This window comes from Hydra vulgaris, chromosome 11 (genome assembly GCF_038396675.1).
Source record: "Hydra vulgaris chromosome 11, alternate assembly HydraT2T_AEP".
Taxonomy (NCBI): Eukaryota; Metazoa; Cnidaria; class Hydrozoa; order Anthoathecata; family Hydridae; genus Hydra; species Hydra vulgaris.
In genome coordinates, this window is record NC_088930.1 from 34,096,325 (window position 1) to 34,117,643 (window position 21,319).

Sequence of the window (21,319 nt, forward strand, 5' to 3'; positions counted from 1 at the left end):
TTTGACCGATGTTTTAATCTTAAGCTTAATTCTCAGCTTAATTCTATTTATTTCATTATTTTGTTATGAATTTATAAATATAACGCCACACGTTACCATGGCAACGAAACGGCCGTGTGCCGGCAAATACTTGGAATTGTTATGTGATGACGTCATTGTGTTACCACGGTGATATAGACGACTGTAACAGACTGTAGAAGATTATAGAACTTAGTAGAACATTCTGGAAGCTCTAAATAATTATATAAGCGAGCTGCTGTCAGAGCTCAGTGTTGATAATGTGAATAGTTCTATGAAGTACTCTGCGTGTAACTGAGCTAATAAGGAACTACTGTAGCGAACTAAAGACGCTGTAAGTGTACGAAGTATAAGTAGTTGTAGCATTATCGTTAGGATACGGACTGGATTATCGAACTGTTATCAACATTGACTGAATTATCGAACTATAATTGGATTACTATACAGTTAAAGTATTTTATTAATTAAACGACTTTATTAAACGGATATTTACGCTCAGCTATCCGTAAAGTCGTAACAATATTATATGATGTCTCACAAGAAAAGTCATACCACAGTAACAAAGAACAAGAAGACTTGGACTAAAAATTTGGTGAGATTTCAAGAGTCACACAGAAGAAGAGGAAGCGTGGCTGTAGAAGAACATTCACTCGATGAAAAATCCAGAATACCACTTCAATTGCAGATCGTAGGAAGATACCAGTTTCTCGGAGCATATGTTAAAGGAAGAAAAGAACGAATAGACCAAATTTCTAAGGAAATTACAAAATTGTGGGACAATAAACTGAATTTTCCACGTGTGTCTGATCAAGTGATAAGAGCAAAGCTTATGAAGGTGCTGAAGGTCTATGATGAATGTGTCAAGCGTGGAAAATATGATGTTCTCAATGCATTATTTGACATCACGAAAGTGAATGGCCAGTGGTTATCCTCGGAAGATAAACGTCTATACCACCTACAAAAAGAAAGTAAAGGACAGGTGGGGTACTCAACAGGACAAGTGGCAAGTAAAGAAACCATTCACCCTTCCAAGAGAAGGAAAGTCCAGTCTGGAACAGCAATACCTTCCACATCACAAGTCCTGTCTACCACAGACAGTGGTACTGAATCTGAAAACTGCAAAAGTAAGAGTGAAGATGATGAAGACGACGACGGTGATAAAGACGATGATGAGGACACTCAGAAAAAAACTAGAAAGCACTACAAGTAAATTTGCTGTAAGTATGGTTACATCAAGTGGAGTTTCCACAAAGAAAGCTGCTAAAATATGCAATGTATTATCACAACAAGGTATTGATATTCCAACTCCAAGTCAATCAGCAATTTACAAGTCCATATTCAAAGAGGCAGGTAAATTAAAAAAAGAAATGATACAACAACTTAAAATGGAACAGTGGTCCTTACACTTTGACGGCAAACGAATAGATGATAAGGAATATCAGGTAGTTGTACTTCAGAATGAAAGAACTGACGTGAAACTTGATGCACTGCGTTTAAAAGATGGCAAAGCTGAAACTGTTGCTGAAAAAATTGCCAAACTTATTGATGAATACAATTTGTGGAATTCAATTAAGATGATCATTACTGATACAACAAACGTCAATACTGGGAAGAGAAATGGAGTTGTTGTGAAGTTGCAACGTATGTTTAAATTAAAGGGTGTCACAATACCACAATTTATCGGTTGTCAGCATCACGTACTAGACAGGATTCTCCGTCTGGTGATGGACGAAGAACTTGGGGGTGATACCAAATCTCCAAACAATGAATACCCATTTGTGTCTGAACTGTTGAATAAGTATGATGAACTGAAGGATAAGTTTGTGAATGGAACTGTAGAAATTCTTGATAAATCAGGGTGGAGAGACGATATGAAGTTTTTGTACCATTTAACAAGAGTGTTTAGGTTCTATGAAGAACAAAGAAACTTCCCTCTGATTCACTTTCAGAACATTCCTAATATGAGCAATGCCAGATGGAACTCAAGAGCCATTCTCGCCATTCTGGCGTTCATTCTTATGCCTGAAGCGAGAAAGAATTTGGAGAAGGTTTGCAGGTTCATTTCATATGAGTGGGCAGAACATTGGTTTAGTAGTCAAAAGTACAATGACAATGACTTCAAGAATTTATCTGATGTATTGAAGCCTTACAAAAAGGCATTGCAGTCATTCAAAAATCACTGGAAGAAAGAGCCATCCGTCATCGACATACCACGAAGTAATCAGATAGCTGAACGTGCAATCAAGGTGATGCAAGACCTGTATGCTTCCTGCAGAAAGAAAGACAAACTGCAACTTCGATTCATTCTAAGTAATAAGCGCTAAACTCTTTATGAGACGTGAGCATCATGTGACCCATGTACTAAACACAGTAGGCCTATAGACACAGACAGTTATGTATATTGTTGTACTAGACGCTTTGATACTGTTAATTTTGTAATACTTGTATAATTATATATCACATAATGTTTTTTGTTATATCACAGTACATGTTGCATAAATAAATAAAATAACAACAGGAGTATGACTCTTACAACATCTTCAGCCTTTAATATTCATTTACTGTACAAAAGTGTACCTATTGAAAATTCGATTTTTTGGTTTTGGGGTGACCTTTTTTCAAAATATGTCAAAATGAAACATCTATTCGTTCTTTTTACATAAAAGTTCATTGAATTACGATACAGGCCTAGTAGGTTGCAAAAAAGTCATATCCCTAATATATATATATATATATATATATATATATATATATATATATATATATATATATATATATATATATATATATATATATATATATATATATATATATATATATATATATATATATATATATATTTATATATTAGGTTGGTGCAAAAGTAAACTTGCATAATTTCAAAGTTAAATATGATGCACATGCATAGTATAAATGCAAACAATATATATATTAGTTGAAAGAGCAATCTTTTTTGTACATTTTAAATTATAAATTCTAATTTTTTAATAACATTGTATATATATAATTCTTTTTTAGAAAATGTCCATAGAAAAAATACATTTTAGACATTGCATGTTGTACCTATTTCGGCAGGGTAAAAATGCAACAAAAGCGACAGAAGCGATTTGTTCTGTTTACGGTTTGGATGCTCTAAATGTTCGCGTTTGCCAGAATTGGCTTGCTAAGTTTCACAGCGGAGATTTGGATCTTGAGGACAAAGAACGTTTAGGAAGGCCACGGGAACTGGAAACAGACAATTTAGAGAAATTGCTCGAAGAAGACCCACGACAATCAACTCGAGAATTAGCATAACCACTTGGAGTTGATCATTTGACTGTTTTAAGACGATTACACGACATGGGAAAGGTTCAAAAGGTCGGAAAATAGGTCCCACATGACTTGACTTAAAACAACAAAATGCAACGTTTGAGCACCTGTATTTCTCATATGGCTAAGTACAAAAAAAAGGACTTTTGTGGAAAATTGTAAAGGGTGATGAAAAGTGGGTTTATTATGACAATCCTTCAACAAAAACAGTGATTGAGTCCTAGTCAATCAGCATCTGCCTCATCTAAACCCGATATTCATCGAAAAAAAGTAATGTTTAGCGTAAGGTGGGATATGAAAGGTATAATATACTATAAACTGCTGAAACCGAAGCAAACAATTAATGCTGTATGCTAATTGCAACAATTAAACGTTTGAATCAAAAAATCTTAGAAAAAAGGTCCGGACCAGGTCATGGAAACCGTAAAGTCATATTGCTGCACAATAATGTTTGGTCCCATGTTGCTATGAGAACCAAGGAAACTATTTTAAAAATAGGCTGGGAAGTTTTGCCGCGTCCTGCGTATTCACCAGACATGGCACCATCAGATTACCATTTGTTCCGATCAATGAAACATTTTTTACGGGATAAATCATTCAAAGAAAATCAAGATTTACAAAATCAGAATCTACAGAGATGGAATTTGTCAGTTGGTCACAAAATGGCAAAAGGTCATAGATAGCCAAGGAAATTATTTTGATGACGAATGACTTCTTAATTTTAACTATATTTAATAAATAGTGCTGAAAAAAAAAAACGAATTTTCTTTTGCACCAACCTAAACAACCTGAACAAAAAAATATCACTTAAAATGTTGTGGTATGTAGTTGGAAATGGTTTTGAAACATTTTGAAAAAACAATAATATAACTAATAAATTTTTACTCACTCATGTTTATACTAAAATTAAACAAATTTTACATATAAAACTTTTTAAATTTACCTGGGAGATATGAACCAGACCTTCAACGCGCGAGCGAATACCAAAAAGTTGAACAAAACAACCAAATTGCATTATGTTTGTAATTTTCCCATCATATATCTAATACAAATAAAAAAACAAAATAAAAAATTTACACCTTACTTTCATCGAATTGATAAAACTTTGATTTGGATTTGTTAAGTTTATTTTTAAGACACTTTGGTTAATTAGGTTAATTACTTTAATATATAAACAAGTATTATAAAATAAAACAATAAAAAGTATACAAGCACACTACATAATTGAATTAGCATTATTAGTTATACTAAAATGCAATATAAATTTTACCTGTCCAACTTCAGGAGACTCTGGAATCTTACTACTATCTTTGCGCCTGTCTGATTTTCTCTCTCTTTTTGGAGAGTGTGACCTTCGTTTTCTAGATAATGAACAATTCTTTAGGTAGTAAAAAAGTAAAACTTATATAATTATTTATTTATATAGTTATACTCGGAGCGAAAAAATTTTTTTGCTATTTTTAACAGTACTTGACTGCTTTCAAAGTGAATATAGAATGTATTTTTGCAACAGACTGCTTTCAAAGTGAATACAGAATGTATTTTAGCAACATACTGTTTTCAAAGTGAATATAGAATATATTTTTGCAACAGATTGCTTTTGTATAATGAGAACTAATGTGAATAATGGAATGACTCAACTGAATTATATTTTTAAAGTAGCAATTATTAAAGGAATTAAAGCTTTGCTAAAAGTATTCAAATGAGCTATTCATTATCTTTGCTCAAAACACTTGATGCTGCAGAAACATCATTAAATTAAGAAAAATTGGAACTATTAGTAAACACCTGTACATGAATTTAGTAATAGATATAATAGTAGTTATACACTGTGTTATACTTTAAAAAGCATTTAGAGTAGTTATACACTGTGTAAAACTTTAAAAAGCATTCACTTTTTTAATCAAACATTTTTATTTCAACAGTTTCTTATTAGCCATAATTTAGAAGTCCAATATTTAAACTTTTTCACAATGTTTTTTAACAAGTTCACAAATTTAAATATTATCTTGTTTAAAATTCAAAATGAAATTTTAATGCAAATCTTTTGAGTAGATTCCCAATCAAATGCCTATAATAAAAAAGATTTCTTCTTAAAAAATCTTAACACAATTTAATGATTTTTTTTTAAATTAATTATTCAATATTTTCAAAAAAATAATTTAAACCTGCTTTTCTTTTTCTTTTTACAAAGAGATCAATATGTTTTCTGAATAGATGTCATATAAGGTAACTTAAAAAAAAATTAACAAAAAAAAAATGTCTCTTGTTATTTTAGTTTTACAGTGCAAACTAAATTTTAAAAAAAAAAAGGCAAAAGTGTCAATAAACATTTTTTCACATTAAAAAAAAAAAGGGCATTTCATTGTCAATGTGGACCAAGGATCAATGACATAAGGTATACTCATATTTACATACAAATACAAATACATTCAGTGATTGCAATGTTTATTTAACTATTTATTCTGTAGGTTCAGCAAAAAGTGAATTCTATATCTGTGGAAATAACTAATTATTTAATTTCAAGTCTAAAAATTGTAATAAACATGTGCAACTACAATCATTAGGGATATGAAACTATAAAAAAAAAAAAAAATGTGTTACGACTCAAAATAAAAAATTGTCAAAAAATTGTTCAGCAAATAACAAAATTTTAAGGTAAAAAAGAGTAGAAACAATGATGGAGATAGTAAAATAAAATTTACTGGTTAAATTATATTTTACAATCTTGATCTAATTGTATCTGCTTAATAAGTTTTTACTATTAGGAAGATACAATTAGATCAAGAGGTGGAGCAGAGATAACATCAATTGTAATAGTGACACCAGGGCAAGATCAGTTTTGAATCTATTTCTAAAATCAAGGTGAACCTCATGATGTTAACAATAATCAGTTAAGTATCTAGATTAATACTACTATTTTTCAAACAAATATTATAATTTGTCAAACGAATATTACTATTCGTCAAACGAAGATTATGTTGTAGAATATTATGTGTTTTTTTTCAGTTGTGTGGCTAAATAGAAAAAAAGTTGTTTGAAACAATTTTATATTTCTGTTTTGGATATATGTATTTAGTTAGTTAATTAAGTTACACAAAGCCATAGCCTTGTTAAACTCATTATCAGCTTAGTATACGCATCTATACCCAACTCGTATGTTGGCCACTTTTGTGTGAAATTTACGGTAAATGATGAGCTGTAATAACTATTATGACTGAAAACTGTCCAGTAATTGTTTAAATTTATGAGTTGATGCTGCCGTGATGATATTACCCGGCAAAGCATTCCAGTCATTGACTACACAGTTGTTTAAAAACTTTTTTCTGACTTTGCAGTTCCTGACAATCTTGCAATGAAATCTGATTCGATGTTGAGCTCTGGGTGCTATGCTACAAGGCTTTACGTGCCAATCAAATAGGTTTAAATTGTTGAGAGGCTTATATTGTTGAATAAGATTGCCTCTTTTCTGTCTGTCTTCAAGAGTCGTTAATTTCATGATTTTACATCGAGTTTTGTAGTCTTTATTTTTCAAAGCCTGAAAAATTGAAAAGGTACAATGCAACGCATTGTACCTTTTCAATTTTTTTTTATGTAACTATCAAGGTAAGAATTCCAAACTTGTATGGCAAACTCCAGATGTGGTCTAATATATGGAGTATAAATTTTTTTCCAAATGTCTGTCTCTTGATACGAATGTGTGTTTAAGAATTCTGAGCAGAGTTGTTAATAAGGCCAAAAGTAGCAAGGCCACATGTTACAAGGCCAAGGACAAGACCAAGACCAAGGCTAAATATAACAAGGCCAAGGCCAAGAGTTTTAAGGTTAAGTCCAAGAATGAGAGTTTCAAGGCCAAGGTCTATGTGAACATTTTCAAGATCAAAGACTTGAATTTTTGCCTAACATTAAGGCCAATTATTAACAAAACTGTAGGTAACAATTGCTGTGACAATAAACCACATGTTGTAAAAATAAACCATTGTTTAATTTTAACTAACATTATAACTGAAGTTTATTGAGTATTCAGTATTCGGCTTTGTTTAAATTTAATTGGTAAAGTTAAATGAAATTTATTGGTGCTTACACCAGGTTTAGAACATTGCTTAAAGTTTAATTTAAAATTCAATAAATAAACCTAATATTATATAGACTTGAGGTATGACTTTTTTATAATTGAGGTATTTATACTAGTATTAAACTTAAATCAATTTAAAAAAAAAATCATTTACGCAGAAAAAAAAAGCAACATATTAATCTAAATTGTAATTGAAAAAAATATCAATGTTATATAGTATCAATAATATCATGAACATTTTTAATCAGGTAAAGCAAGCCAAAGATAATGTAAACTATACTATGCAAGGTTGTTGCTGAATATAAATTTTATATTAATAAAAAATCAAGAATTTCAAGAGCTACATGCTTGATCACACAAAATACATTGAACTTACAGTTCAAAATATGAAACTAATTATGTTTCTAAAAAACTAATTTAGCTGCTTTTTTTCAAATTAATGTCTACAGAATATATTAGTATAATTAATGTCTACAGAATATATTAGTATAATTAATGTCTACAGAATATATTAGTATAATTAATGTCTACAGAATATATTAGTGACATGTATTAAATTTATGTATATATTAAAACCTTGTTATTTACCTTCTTTGATCATAATCGTCTGAACCCTTTTTGTCATCTCTATCATACCGTGAGTTTTTTTTATGTTTTTCTTCATCTGAGTCAGAAAACCTTCGTTTTCTAAATTTTATATATATATATATAAATATATATATATATATATATATATATATATATATATATATATATATATATATATATATATATATATATATATATATATATATATATATATATATATATATATATTAGGGTGTCCCACATTTAAACTGACCAAAATATTTTTGTTAGCACTCATTCTTAATCATCATCATTAGGTCCCAGGACCCATCAAAAAAAAGTTTAGACTTCTAAGTACATTGGTTCAGGTAGAAGCAGGTTTCATATGAGAGGTTGCGTGATTATTCATAAATTTTACAGAATTCTTTCAATTTTTAGACATTTTTGGTCTAAAAAAATATTTCAAAACATCAAATGGAGAAAATAATATTATGTTCTAAACTATAATGTAATTTTAATGCATTTAAATGACCTTAAACATGTTTTTTTTTAATAAAATTTTAATTTTTAGGCCTGCTGAAAACAAAAAAATACCAATACTCATTATAAAATTGTATCCTATCATATTAAGTATTAAAACATCTGCAATTACTAATTCATAAAAACAATGTAAACCTACTTTTAATTTTTTAGACTACCCACAATGGGAGAAGTTTGTTGTCGAATATATTGGCTAAGATCAAAGAACAATAAACAAAACTTATCCTGTGCACAAATGTCAAGGTCATGATTTATGGTTTGCAGTGAAGGGGAGTGTGAAATTAAAAACAGAGGGGAATTCACTGGTGTATGTATACTCAGAGAACTGTTAAATCTTTGGGACAGGGGTGGTTTTGATTCAAAATTTCGGTTAACAGAGCAAGTAGTCAAGGCAAAGCTTGTACAATCTTATGATCGCTACCAGAAACTATGCAAAGTTAGAACCCTTTATGAAAATAGAGAGAAACAGGAGCAATTAAATAAAAAAAAACAGGATTTTGTAAATGAGGCAAACTGTACATTTCAAGTTTATATAACAGATATCTTAAATCTGATCAAAAATGATGAAAATAGAGACAAAGATGCAAAATCAGAGGACATTGAGTTCCTGAAGAAAGCATTTAGAGGTGAAATGGTAAAGTTTGACAACAGTAAAGACAAATCTTATCATGACAGAATAAAAGATGGAGAAAAAAGAATGTTTGATATGATAGAGAGAATGCATAGAGAAGATGAACGGGAAAAGAGAGACAGGAAAGGTCAAAGAAGAAAACAATAGAGGAAAAGGAAAGAATGAAAAATTTTGAGATGGAAGTATCATTTTCATCAAGTGGAACAAGTGCAACTGATAATGATAGTCATTTTGAGCCTTCACCAAAAAACAGAAGATTAGTAAAGATAGAGTTTGCCTGCAGCTTTCAATGAATGACATTCTTGACAAATGGGTTCCATTCTTGACCAGGTATAAGGTAAGCGTTAGAGCAGAAACCTCACTCCTGGCCTCACTTTTCAGTATCGCTGGTGTTGATCTCAATACAATTCCTGTATCAAAGTGGTCTGCATAGAAACAGAAAGATTGTTATTGAAAATGAAGCAGAAATGGTCAGAGAAGAAAATCTAGACAAAGTACGAGATTTAAAGGTTGTCCTTCACTTTGATACAAAACTTGTCAAGCATTATAGAACTGAAAAAAAATTGTCTGAAACTGTAGAAAGGCTAGCTCTCAGTCTTTCATCAACCCAGGTCAATGAAACCCTAGATTTCTTGCTCGGAGTTTTAGAAATTGAGTCATCTAAAGGACAGGATCAAGCTATTGCTATTCAGAACATTTTAGAATACTATGAGCTCACTGACCAAATCATTGGTTGTAGTGCAGATACAACTGCCTTTAACACTGGAAAGTACAATGGGGCTATAAAGTTCCTGGTGGATCATGTGCTTCAACGACCAGTGATTTGGCTCCTCTGTAGGTACTAAAATATTTATAAAAATCATTTATTTTGTCACATACATTTACATTGTACAGTGTACAGTTTTTCATATTTAAATTTTTTCAGGCACCACATATCTGAAAGGCACATATCACATGCAATGGATTATATTCAAGGAACAACAAGACAAGCTGACAAGCTTTGATCCTCCATCACCTGATGAGTTCAGTACAGAACAACCAGATTCATTAACACATATACTTCCCATGTCAGTTTTGTCTGATTTTGTTACAGAGGAGTCCTGGCTGATATTTACTTACTTAGGTATTTCTAGAGAAATAATAAAAACATGGATAGATGATAACTTTAATGTTTCAAATGTTTCATATACAAATTTTCAAAATCAAGTAGCAAACCTTGCAGTGTTCATTGATAGGGCTGAGCGCCACGTTCGACTTGTTCAAGATTTTGCGGCTCAAACCCATGATGAAGGATTACTACAAGACACAATGCAAGTTGTAACTAAAAACAGAAAAGAAGTTGGAGAAGATATGAAAAAAACTGATTTTATGTGATTTTTTAAAGATTTTGACCTTTTTATTGTTGCTATTTTGTGATAAATACTCATTTGTGATTTTTTAAAAAGCTAAAAATTAAGGAAATATTTTTTTTAGATAAAAAATGATTGAAAAATGAAGATGTTTGCGATATTTTTTTCAATAATCACGCAACCTCTCATATGAAACCTGCTTCTACCTGAACCCATGTACTTAGAAGTCTAAAAAAATTTTTGGTGGGTCCTGGGGCCTAATGGTGATTAAGAATGAGTGCTAATGAAAATATTTTGGTCAGTTTAAAAGTGGGACACCCTAATATATATATATATATAAATATATATATATAAATATATATATATATAAATATATATATATATCACTCTTAAACAAACAAGACACTGTGTCTTGTTCGTTTAAGAGTGATTAACATAACATACATTTATATACACACACACATATATATATCTTATGAGTTATTTAAGAGTGATTAACATTACATTCATTTAAATAAACACACACACACACACACACACACACACACACACACACACACACACACACACACACACACACACACACACACACACACACACATATATATATATATGTATGTATGTATGTATATATATATATATATATATATATATATATATATATATATATATATATATATATATATATATATATATATATATATATATATATATATATATATACACACACACGAGTAAATAAATACACAAGCAATAAAATACCTGTCCAAAACGGATATGGCGGGCAATGAGGGCAATAAGGATTTTCGCAGATTTTATAGATATTTAAATTAAAAAGTTCATGGTAAAAATAAAATTGATTATGTTTTGTAATAGCTCTTAAGTTTTACACTTTAATATTTTGTATCATAATTATATTATATCATAAATTTTTTATGATATGATACAAAATATTAAAGAATTCTTAAAAAGAAATATTAAAGAAGAAAGATGTATTTAAAATACATCAGAAAAATATTCGCCAGTAATGTTTGTTTTTAATCTTAACGTTTTCTAAAAAAATTTGTAAAAAGAACATTGCATTTGACCATATTTTTTATTGAAAGGATTTATTTTTTTATAAATTTCTTCTAATTTTTATATTTAAAAAGTTCCTTCGTAACTTTCTTCATCTTTAAAAAACTTTTTTTTTTATATAATTTTTCGCTTTTTATTATTATTATTATTGTATAATTGCATAATATTTTTTAAACGATTAAAACTTTATTTTAAATGACCTAAATATTTTTTACTTTTTTGTTTATGTTTATTTTTGTTTACGGTCAGGTCAGGTTATCCTGCTATTGGTAACATGTAACCCAGTACAATCTGCTTCATGTCCTGCTGCCTTGTAGGCTACGCCTTTTTAGGCTAAGGCTAGGAGATGTTAACTCCAACTTAAAACACCCCCTGCCTGTATATATATACAGCGCTAGAATATGAGAAAAAAAAATAGTGGGATGGTATTCGTTAAATTAAAAATACCATTTCCCCTAATCATTGTTATATATAGAGATTTATAAAAAGGTGGTGGGATGGTTTATACTATTAAAAAAGGTGACTAATTTTACCCTAAAAAATTGGATTAAGAGTAATTTAATGTCAACATAGGTTTTAAAAAAAGCGCAATTATATAATTTAAAATTTTGGCATATAAATTTGCTAAATGGTCACAAACCAACAGTGAATGTTTGAGGGAAGAATGAAATGAATAAAGACAAAAGAAAATTAGTTTTCAAACAAAGCAAATTTAGACAGTTGTCCAGACAAAAATAAAGCCTAAGAGAAAAGTAAAAATAGAAAAAGCACTTGAAAACTATATAAAATAAAACACACAATTATTTATAAATACTAATAAACAAACAAAACAATTATTACTCATAAAACGAAAACAAAATAATAAAAAAAAAATTAATAATAAAAAATGAATAAAAATCAAATTTAATAATGGAGAATTATGGGTAAAATGAAAAAAATTCAATGTTTATGTATAAACATAATTTGCTTAGAGGTAAATAAACTTGTACTCACAATCACATATTAAAAAACACCAGCAAAAAAACGCTAAAAAAAAGCTCAGTAACAATAACTAGTTAATAGTGCCTGATCGTGTCAGATCATTTCCTTATACAATTTACACCTGTTTCATACCGCAGTAAATAAGACTTTGCTACGAATAGTATAATATGAACCTAAAATCTGTAAAGTAAAAACTTTAAAAAAAATAAACATCTTCAAAAGCAAATACTTTTGAAGATTTTTTAATTTGGTATAGATAAAACAGATAAATGCAATATAAATAATTCTAAAATATTGAAAAAAAAATAGAAATAATTTACCATACCACTATAGAAAATTGGTAAAGGAAAAAAAATTACTCAAATTAACAATCAAAGACAAAATACCACTAATACAAACAAGCTTACAAAAAATTAAAAAATAAAAAACACTAAAGAAGGTACTTGAATATTAATAATCCTAAGACAAAAAAAAATAGGCCTCAACAGGAAGTCAAACAAAACATTACAAAGTCTTTAATCAAGCATAATGTTGTCACTATGGTAACAATTAAAATGTAACTAAATTAACAGCAAATAAATTCTGAAGCCATTTTGAAAATTAAATAACAGTGATAAATAAAAGTGGAAAATAAATAGTTTAGAGACCAAAACAAATATTAGCATAAAAGGATATATAAATACAAATGTTGTAAACAAAAATATAGAAAGAGATGAAAAACCTTAGATGTTTTGTAAAAGGCAAAAGTTTTGAGTGAAATTAAAAAAATGCAGAGTAACAAGTATGAAAATGAGGAAGAAATGAGGAGGACTGTAATTTGTAAAGTTATATAAACCAAACACAAAACTAAATAGCTAGATAATAACTAAGATAATTTCATTTAAAAAATATCTGTAATACAATTAAAGTTATTATTATAGCTAATTAGAAGGAAATAATGCAAAGCCAAATGTTTATGATTGAGATGAAATTTTAGCAATCAACAAATAAATGAACAGTACAAATAAATGAACAGTAAAACTAAATAAACAGTACAAATAAATAAACAGTACAAATAAATAAACAGTACAAATAAATGAACAGTACAAATATATAAACAGTACAAATAAATGAACAGTACAAATAAATAAACAGTACAAATAAATGAACAGTACAAATAAATAAACAGTACAAATAAATGAACAGTACAAATAAATAACCAGTACAAATAAATGAACAGTACAAATAAATGAACAGTACAAATAAATGAACAGTACAAATAAATGAACAGTACAAATAAATAAACAGTACAAATAAATGAACAGTAGGGGAGACCGGGGCTAGTTGCAACAGGGGTAAGTTGCAACAATGCGGTTTAAAGAATGGTTTTTGTATATTTTTCCTAAATTTTTCTTAAATAATATAACTATAACTTTAACACGTCAGCTGTAAAAAACTTACAGTTATTAAATAAAAATTTCAAAAGTTATTGATATTTTTTTTTTCTCGATATTAAATTCTAAATTTTGGTTTTGAAGTTTTTTCGGGTTTTACTTTAAACTTAGAGGTATATGACCATAATAAAGTAATGGTAAGTTAAAAAAATCTTTAATGGTAAGTTAAAAATTTTTTTTTCAATAAAAATAATTATATACAATGATTAGAGTGATTATGATGCCTATAGGGTAAGTTGCATCAAATTGCTTGGGGTAGGTTGAATCATAAATTAGCTGCGGGTTTTGTTGATTTTTTTACGCACTTTACTAGTTTTTTTTAAAATAATGGACGCTTTTTTTAATGTAACAGCGTAACAATAAACAAAAACAAAAGTTTTATGATGAAGATAAGTTTAAATAAGTTGTATATGTTTATATGTTAATGTATTACATATTATGTATATATACATGTATTTTATATGTATATTATGTTTAATATACATGTTACATACATGTATATATATACATAATATATAATAAATGAATATATATATATATATATATATATATATATATAAATTTATACATAATATACATATAACATATATGTATATATACATAATATATAATACATGAATAATATTTAAAATATATATAAATACGCTTCATATATATTATATACATATACAACTTATATAAACTTTTTTTTTTTTTTTTAATTATCATTTTTTAAACTTATCTTTATCATAAAATTTTGTTTTAAATTTATATATATATATATATATATATATATATATATATATATATATATATATATATATATATATATATATATATATATGTATATATATATACACACACACACATATATATATATATATATATATATATATATATATATATATATATATATATATATATATATATATATATATATATATATATACATATATATATACACATGCATACATATATGCAAAGATACATTAATCATTCATATATAAATAAATGATGATGTAGGTTAAGTTGTATAAAATGTTTTTTCATTTTATTGTTATTTGATTAATCTGCTATTTTGTGCTTAAGTAAAAATTGTAAATGAGAACTTACAAGAGAAAAACTGAAAAAGGACTTTATCCAACAGCAGTGGTAATAGAGGCAGCAAACCATGTTATTGATGGAAAAGAAATACCGATTAGAGCATCAGCAAAAAAGTATGGAATCCACTACTCAACTCTTTTCATTACATAAATAAAGTAAAAAAAGCTATTAATATGGGAATGCCGCTACCTATTCCTGGTTATAATAAGTCACGCCAAGTTTTCAATTTAGAACAAGAAAAAGCTATTGCTTCATATATATCAACAGCTTCTGATGTTTTGGACCTTATGAAGCACAAAAACTTGCATTTGAATGTGCTATCAAGTATAACATTAATTTTCCAAAATCTTGGTTAAAACTTTCAATGGCTGGTCCTGACTGGATGAGAGAGTTTTTAAATCGAAATTCAGGATTGTCTATCAGAACTCCAGAAGCAACAAGTCTTGCACAAGCAATTAGTTTTAATCGTGCTAATGTAGGTGTATTTTTTCAAAAATTATGAGATGTTTTAGATAGAAATCATTTTTCTGCATCTAATATTTACAATGTTGATGAGACTGGTATCACTACTGTGCGAAAACCAAACAAGGTAATTGCTCGTAAAGGTATTAAGCAAGTTGGAGCATTAACATCTCAAGAACAGGGGACACTTGTGACAATGGTGTTAGCTGTAAATACATGTGGCAATAGTGTGCCTCCAATGTTTCTATTTCCGAGAAAGAAATTTTTTGATCACTTTATTCCTGATGGACCAAATGAATGCATTGGTGCTTCAAATGGGTCAGGGTGGATGAATGAAGAGTGCTTTGTTACTTACTTAAACCACTTTATTCGGCATGTCAAGCCCACAAAAGAAAGTCCTGTGTTATTACTTTTAGACAACCATCAGTCTCATTTATCTGTTCAATTAATACCATTGTGTAAAGATAATGGTATAGTTTTGCTTTCCTACCCTCCTCATTGCTCACATAAGTTGCAACCTCTAGATAGATCTGTATTCCGACCATTCAAAAAATGCGTAGCTAATGCACAAGACTCATGGATGAAACAATGGCCAGGAAAAACAATAAGTATATAAGATTTGCCAGGAATTGCAAAAATATCCCTACAGCATTCTCTTACACAACAAAACATAACATCTGGTTTTAGAGTGGCAGGAATATTCCCATATGATAAGGATATATTTTCAGATTTTGCTCCATCATTTGTTACTGATCGTCCAGCAACTCAATCTAAAGCAGGTATTGATATTAGTATATCAACTTCAATCTCAGATGCCATTCCATCTCCGGCATCATTAGAATTTACTCACTAGATCAAAGAGAAAGTATGCAGAAATTCTTACAGATACTCCAGTAAAACAGCAACATATGGATGAAAAAGAAGTTAGTTCTAAAAATAGAAAGTCTAATACTTCCATATCAACAATCAAAAAGAAAAACATTAAAGGTGAGTTAAAATGGAATTAATGTAATTTTTAGCATTAAAAAAATTGTTTTTTAAACAAAATGTTGTTGTGTTTTTATATTCTAAAAACAGAAAAAAACAGAACTTCCTAAATACTCCTTTTGTCTTTTTTTAAACTTGTTGTTTATTTGACCAAAAGAACTTTTTTTTTTTTTTAAATAGTTTTTAGTTTAACTAAACAAGTCATGTTATATGTGAAATCTAGTATAATAAATGTATTGCAACTCAAAGAAAATACTACTTTCTTTTATTGTAATTATGAAATTTTTTTAGCCAAATAGAAATTACAGATTGACTAGTAATTTTTCTGTGAACTCTACAAGGCTTATTCTTTTAAAGTAATGTGTTGCAACTTGCCCCGTTCACTGTTGCAACTTGCCCAGATGCGGGGTAAGTTGCAACATTTTTTATTCATTTTTGTTTCACTATTGCAGAATAACTAAGATATTCTGCAATAGTGTAATAATAAATAAGAAAGTTTTATATTAAATTTATCAATGTTGGATTAAAATGCCACTAAGATCTATTTTATAACCCTGAAAAAAAAATTTTCAAAAATATTAAAGTTTAAGGAGATAAATGCAGTTTTTTTAATTTTGTTGCAACTAGCCCCTTTGCTTAAAAATAATAATACTTATTATTGCTTAAAATCTTCATTGTTTATTTTAAACTAATCATAGGAATAGTTTTAAAAAGTTTAAATAAACTCAAAATTAGTTCTATGTGTTTGAAAAAAAAATTTGAATAAATTTTTAAAAACAAAGTAAAAAATAAAGTGCCCTTTTTTGATTCGTGCCCCAGTCCTGTGTTTTCATATGATTTTTAATCAGGATAAAATTCATAATCAGTAATAAAAAAAAGAGGAGATGGAGGATTTATGGAGATAAAGGTATAACTAGCTAATTTACAAACTAAAGTTAAAGAGCTGAAAACTTAGACAAGATACTGTAATTCAAAGGTACACTTAAGTATAGGGAAAGTTGAAAGTCCCTTCATAGACCCAATGTGCCTATTGCATTGTTTTAGATAGAAACATTTTTTCATTTTTATGTAAGTATTGATAGGATTATTGACATTTTAAGGTAAGGCAAGCTGAAGATAATGTAAAAATTACTATGCAAGGTTTTTGCTGAATACAAATTTTATATTTAAGAAAAATCAAGAATTTCTAGTGCTGCATCCTTGATCATACAAAATACATTGAAATAACAGTTCACAATGTGAAATTTTATTTTTTTTCTGAAATAGTAATTTAGCAGCTTGTATATTTATGTATATATTAAAACTTTTTTACCTTCTTTGATCATAGTCATCTGAGTTCTTTTTGTCATTTCGTTCATGGCGAGATTTTTTTTTATACATTTCTTTATCTGAGTCAGAAAACCTTTGCTCTCTAAATTATATATATAAATTTATATATACAGGTTTGGTTGGGAAGCGGGAGCGATCGCTCTCAATTTATTATTTCCATGGTCAAATTTTTTGTTTTACAGACGTACATAAACTTAAATGTTCTCAAAATGACAAAAAAATCTGGCCAGTTTTTCCAAACTAAATATTATTTCTATGGTCAGTAAGATTACTGACCATGGAAATAATATTTAGTTTTAAAAAACTGGCCAGATTTTTTAGTCATTTTGAGAACATTTAAGTTTATGTACGTCTGTAAAACAAAAATTTTTTATTTTACAGACATACATGGAAACATACATAAACTTGAATGTTCTCAAAAACATCGTGGTGTGGAAGAATAAAAAGAACATTCACAAACACTAAAACCCACCAAATCTACGAACAAACTAATTCTATTGGTTCAAAAAATACGCTGACTAAGCAAAATAAATTTCTAGAATACTCTGTTGAAATGTTTTTAAAATTATATCATTTGAGATTTGTTAAGTTTTAAGATTTCTAGCATAAATTATTTCAAGACTATATTATTAAACCAATTACTATTTTAATACTATTGCTCATTCTTGGAGCCACATCTGCAAAGTCATAAATCTTTTAAACTATTATTATTTGTTTACAAAAAAAAAAATTTTAAATATATATTTTTTAAATTGTCAAAATTTTGAAAGTTTCTTATATATTATAGATTTTATTAGTATATTCTTATTTTTCATTAAAAAAGTATAAGAGAAGTGGGTGGGGCGGATGTTTATTATTTAATTTTTAGAAAACTTTCCCATCCACCCTAAGCTCGTTAAGCCCCCCCCCCTCCTGTTTATTTATTTTTACTTGTTATCAACAAAAAAATTATTTCTCAAAAACCAAAAAAAAATTTAAGTGAAAAGCCTTAAAAATTAAAAGACATACTAGAAACTGATAAATAATGAAACTTCCAGTGTAAATTCGGACCCCTTTTCTACTTATATGCTTTTATACTTTTTTCTGTTTTAAATACTAATTAAAATTAAAAAGTCCACCCACTTAACATCATCAGCGATATTGTGAAACAGTAGCGCTTCCTCTTCATAAAGTATTTTTAACCTTTTTAGTTGATTTTTATTTAGTTAATTTAACTAGATAAAAATAACTCAATGATTTATTTACTTTATTTGTTCATCATACTAAGAAGAATTGTTTCAAATGTTAAACTTTTCAAACTACGTGAAGCATAAAATAGTTATTAAAAAAATTAACTTTTTTATTTATAAAATAATTTAGCTTAAATAAAACTAAAACTAGTGTTAGTTTTATTAGTATCTTGTTGGACTTTTCAGGGCCAGGGGCTATTTTTATTTTGGAGGCCTTTTTTTATGTGCCAAAGCATAAAAATGACTTTAAAAAAGGTTTTCTTGACTATTTCAAGGCCCCTAACATTGCGGGACCCGGGGCTATAGCCCCCTCTAACCCCAACCCTCCTTAATCCAGCACTGAAAATAAGACACAAGTATATAAATAAAAATTATATTATACTCTTGGATAATTAAAAGAACATTTGTTTCTGTATTAAGCAATCGTTAGATGCTACTTTATATAAAAAATGTTGCTTAATTTTATAAAAAAATTTTAAAAGAGCGATGTTTTGAAAATATTTGATCTAAATGTAATTTATTTTGCTTTAACTTTTTTTGTTCCTAGTTTATTTTTTTTTTGTAATAACTTCTCATAGGTCCAATTTAAGGGTAAACAGATTCTATCTGTTGACCAGCCTCGCACCCCTTTTTCATCTATTAGGCTGACACAGATGTATTTTTAATACATTGTTTCCAGTTTAGGATGTTGAATGCTGGATCTTCTTGACTCAAAGCATGGGTTTTGCTTGTGTTTCTGTTTTTATGACTAGGCAACTTATTCTATTATCTCCTAATGAGGGTACAGCTCTAAAACTCAGTTTTACGGTTCTGAGGCCAGCTGGTAGTCAGGTTTCCCGAACTCTGTGGTGGCTCTCAGAGAGACTGATTCCATCAACAACTGAAAAATATCAAAGCATTAACAGTGCCATGTTGCGCATGGATGGTGTCCCTGTTTGTACTTTTGGTGTGCATTGCGGAGGCCACATTTGGAGCCCTTTGTTACGGCTTTGGGTTTATTAGTAGTAATGACACAATTGCTTGGGCTATTAAACAGTGTACTGAGTACTATCTATGCTTTGAGTCAAGTTCTTCAATCAAATTTAAAAATGAATAAAGAACCAAAAACTATAAAACACAAAAAACCATCATCACCACCAAGTTCTGTAAACCTATAATTCACTAATATTCATGGTCTTCAAAGTAACTTTTCTTCTGTTGAGTCTTATCTCTTGCAAAGTTTACCAGACCTACTTGCTCTTTGTGAGACTAATTTGAGTTCAGCTGTTTCATCTTGCGATCTTAGTGTTGATGGTTATCCTCCTTTAATTTGTAAAGACTCCAATAGTCACATGCTTGGCCTGGGCATTTACATTTGTAAGAATTCACCCATTTGTCATGAAACTAGGTTTGAATCCACAGACTATTCTTTTATGTGCTTTCGTTTAGCACCACTTCACTCTATTACCTTTCTCTTTCTTCTATATCGCTCCCGTTCATCTCAAGACTGCACTCTTTTTGATGTTATTTCTGATCATATTGACAAAGCCCTCTCGCTTTATCCATCAGCTAATATAGTTGTTGTCGGTGACTTTAATGCTCACCACTCTGAATGGCTTGTTAGTTCTATGTGTTTGAAAAAATTATCGTACCTCTTACAACTATAGTAAAGCTGACTGGGATTTGTTCCATGATTTTCTTCGTGATGGCCCTTGGGTAGAAATCTTCTGACTTCCTGTCGACAAATGTGCATCTTACATAACCTCATGGATTCAGGCTGGCATGGAATCTTTTGTTCCCTCTCGACGATTCCAGGTCAAGCCTCACTCTCCTTCATGGTTTTCCTCACACTGTGCTGCTGCGATCAAAACTGTTACTTCCATATTTATCAGCAAAACCGTTACTTCCATATTTATCAGCAAAACAATTCTCCAGAAAAAAGATGTCTGTTTATTACTGCCTGAAACCATTGTAAAAAGGTTTTGTCTAAAGCCAAAGCCCGTTATTCTCATGTCACAAAATTTTGTTTTCTCATCTTGAATCTAATAACTTACTTTCTGACCATCAATATGGATTTTGATCTTCTCGATTTATAGCTGATTTGCTAACAGTAATAACTGATAGGTTTTATTGTGCATTAGATAAAGGTTAAGAGGTTAAGGCCATTGCTCTTGACATTTCTAAAGCTTTTGATAAAGTTTGGCATGCTGGTCTTCGCCATAAGCTTTCTTTTTATGGTGTATCTTGCAACACCTTTAAGGTTATTGAAT

At 29.0% G+C, this 21,319-nt stretch overlaps 1 protein-coding gene across 1 annotated transcript in view; it reads right to left on the reverse strand.

The window, feature by feature from the left end:
- The window catches only part of LOC101234472 (ATP-dependent RNA helicase DHX8), a 99,110-nt gene that overhangs the window by 43,554 nt on the left and 34,237 nt on the right, over nt 1-21,319 (reverse strand). The window contains exons 8-11 of the mRNA XM_065810857.1: nt 17,825-17,923; nt 7,991-8,089; nt 4,598-4,688; nt 4,271-4,369 (exon numbers count right to left, since the gene is read on the reverse strand). Coding sequence (XP_065666929.1) covers nt 4,271-4,369; nt 4,598-4,688; nt 7,991-8,089; nt 17,825-17,923 — 388 coding nt within the window. The remainder of the gene's footprint in view (nt 1-4,270; nt 4,370-4,597; nt 4,689-7,990; nt 8,090-17,824; nt 17,924-21,319) is intronic.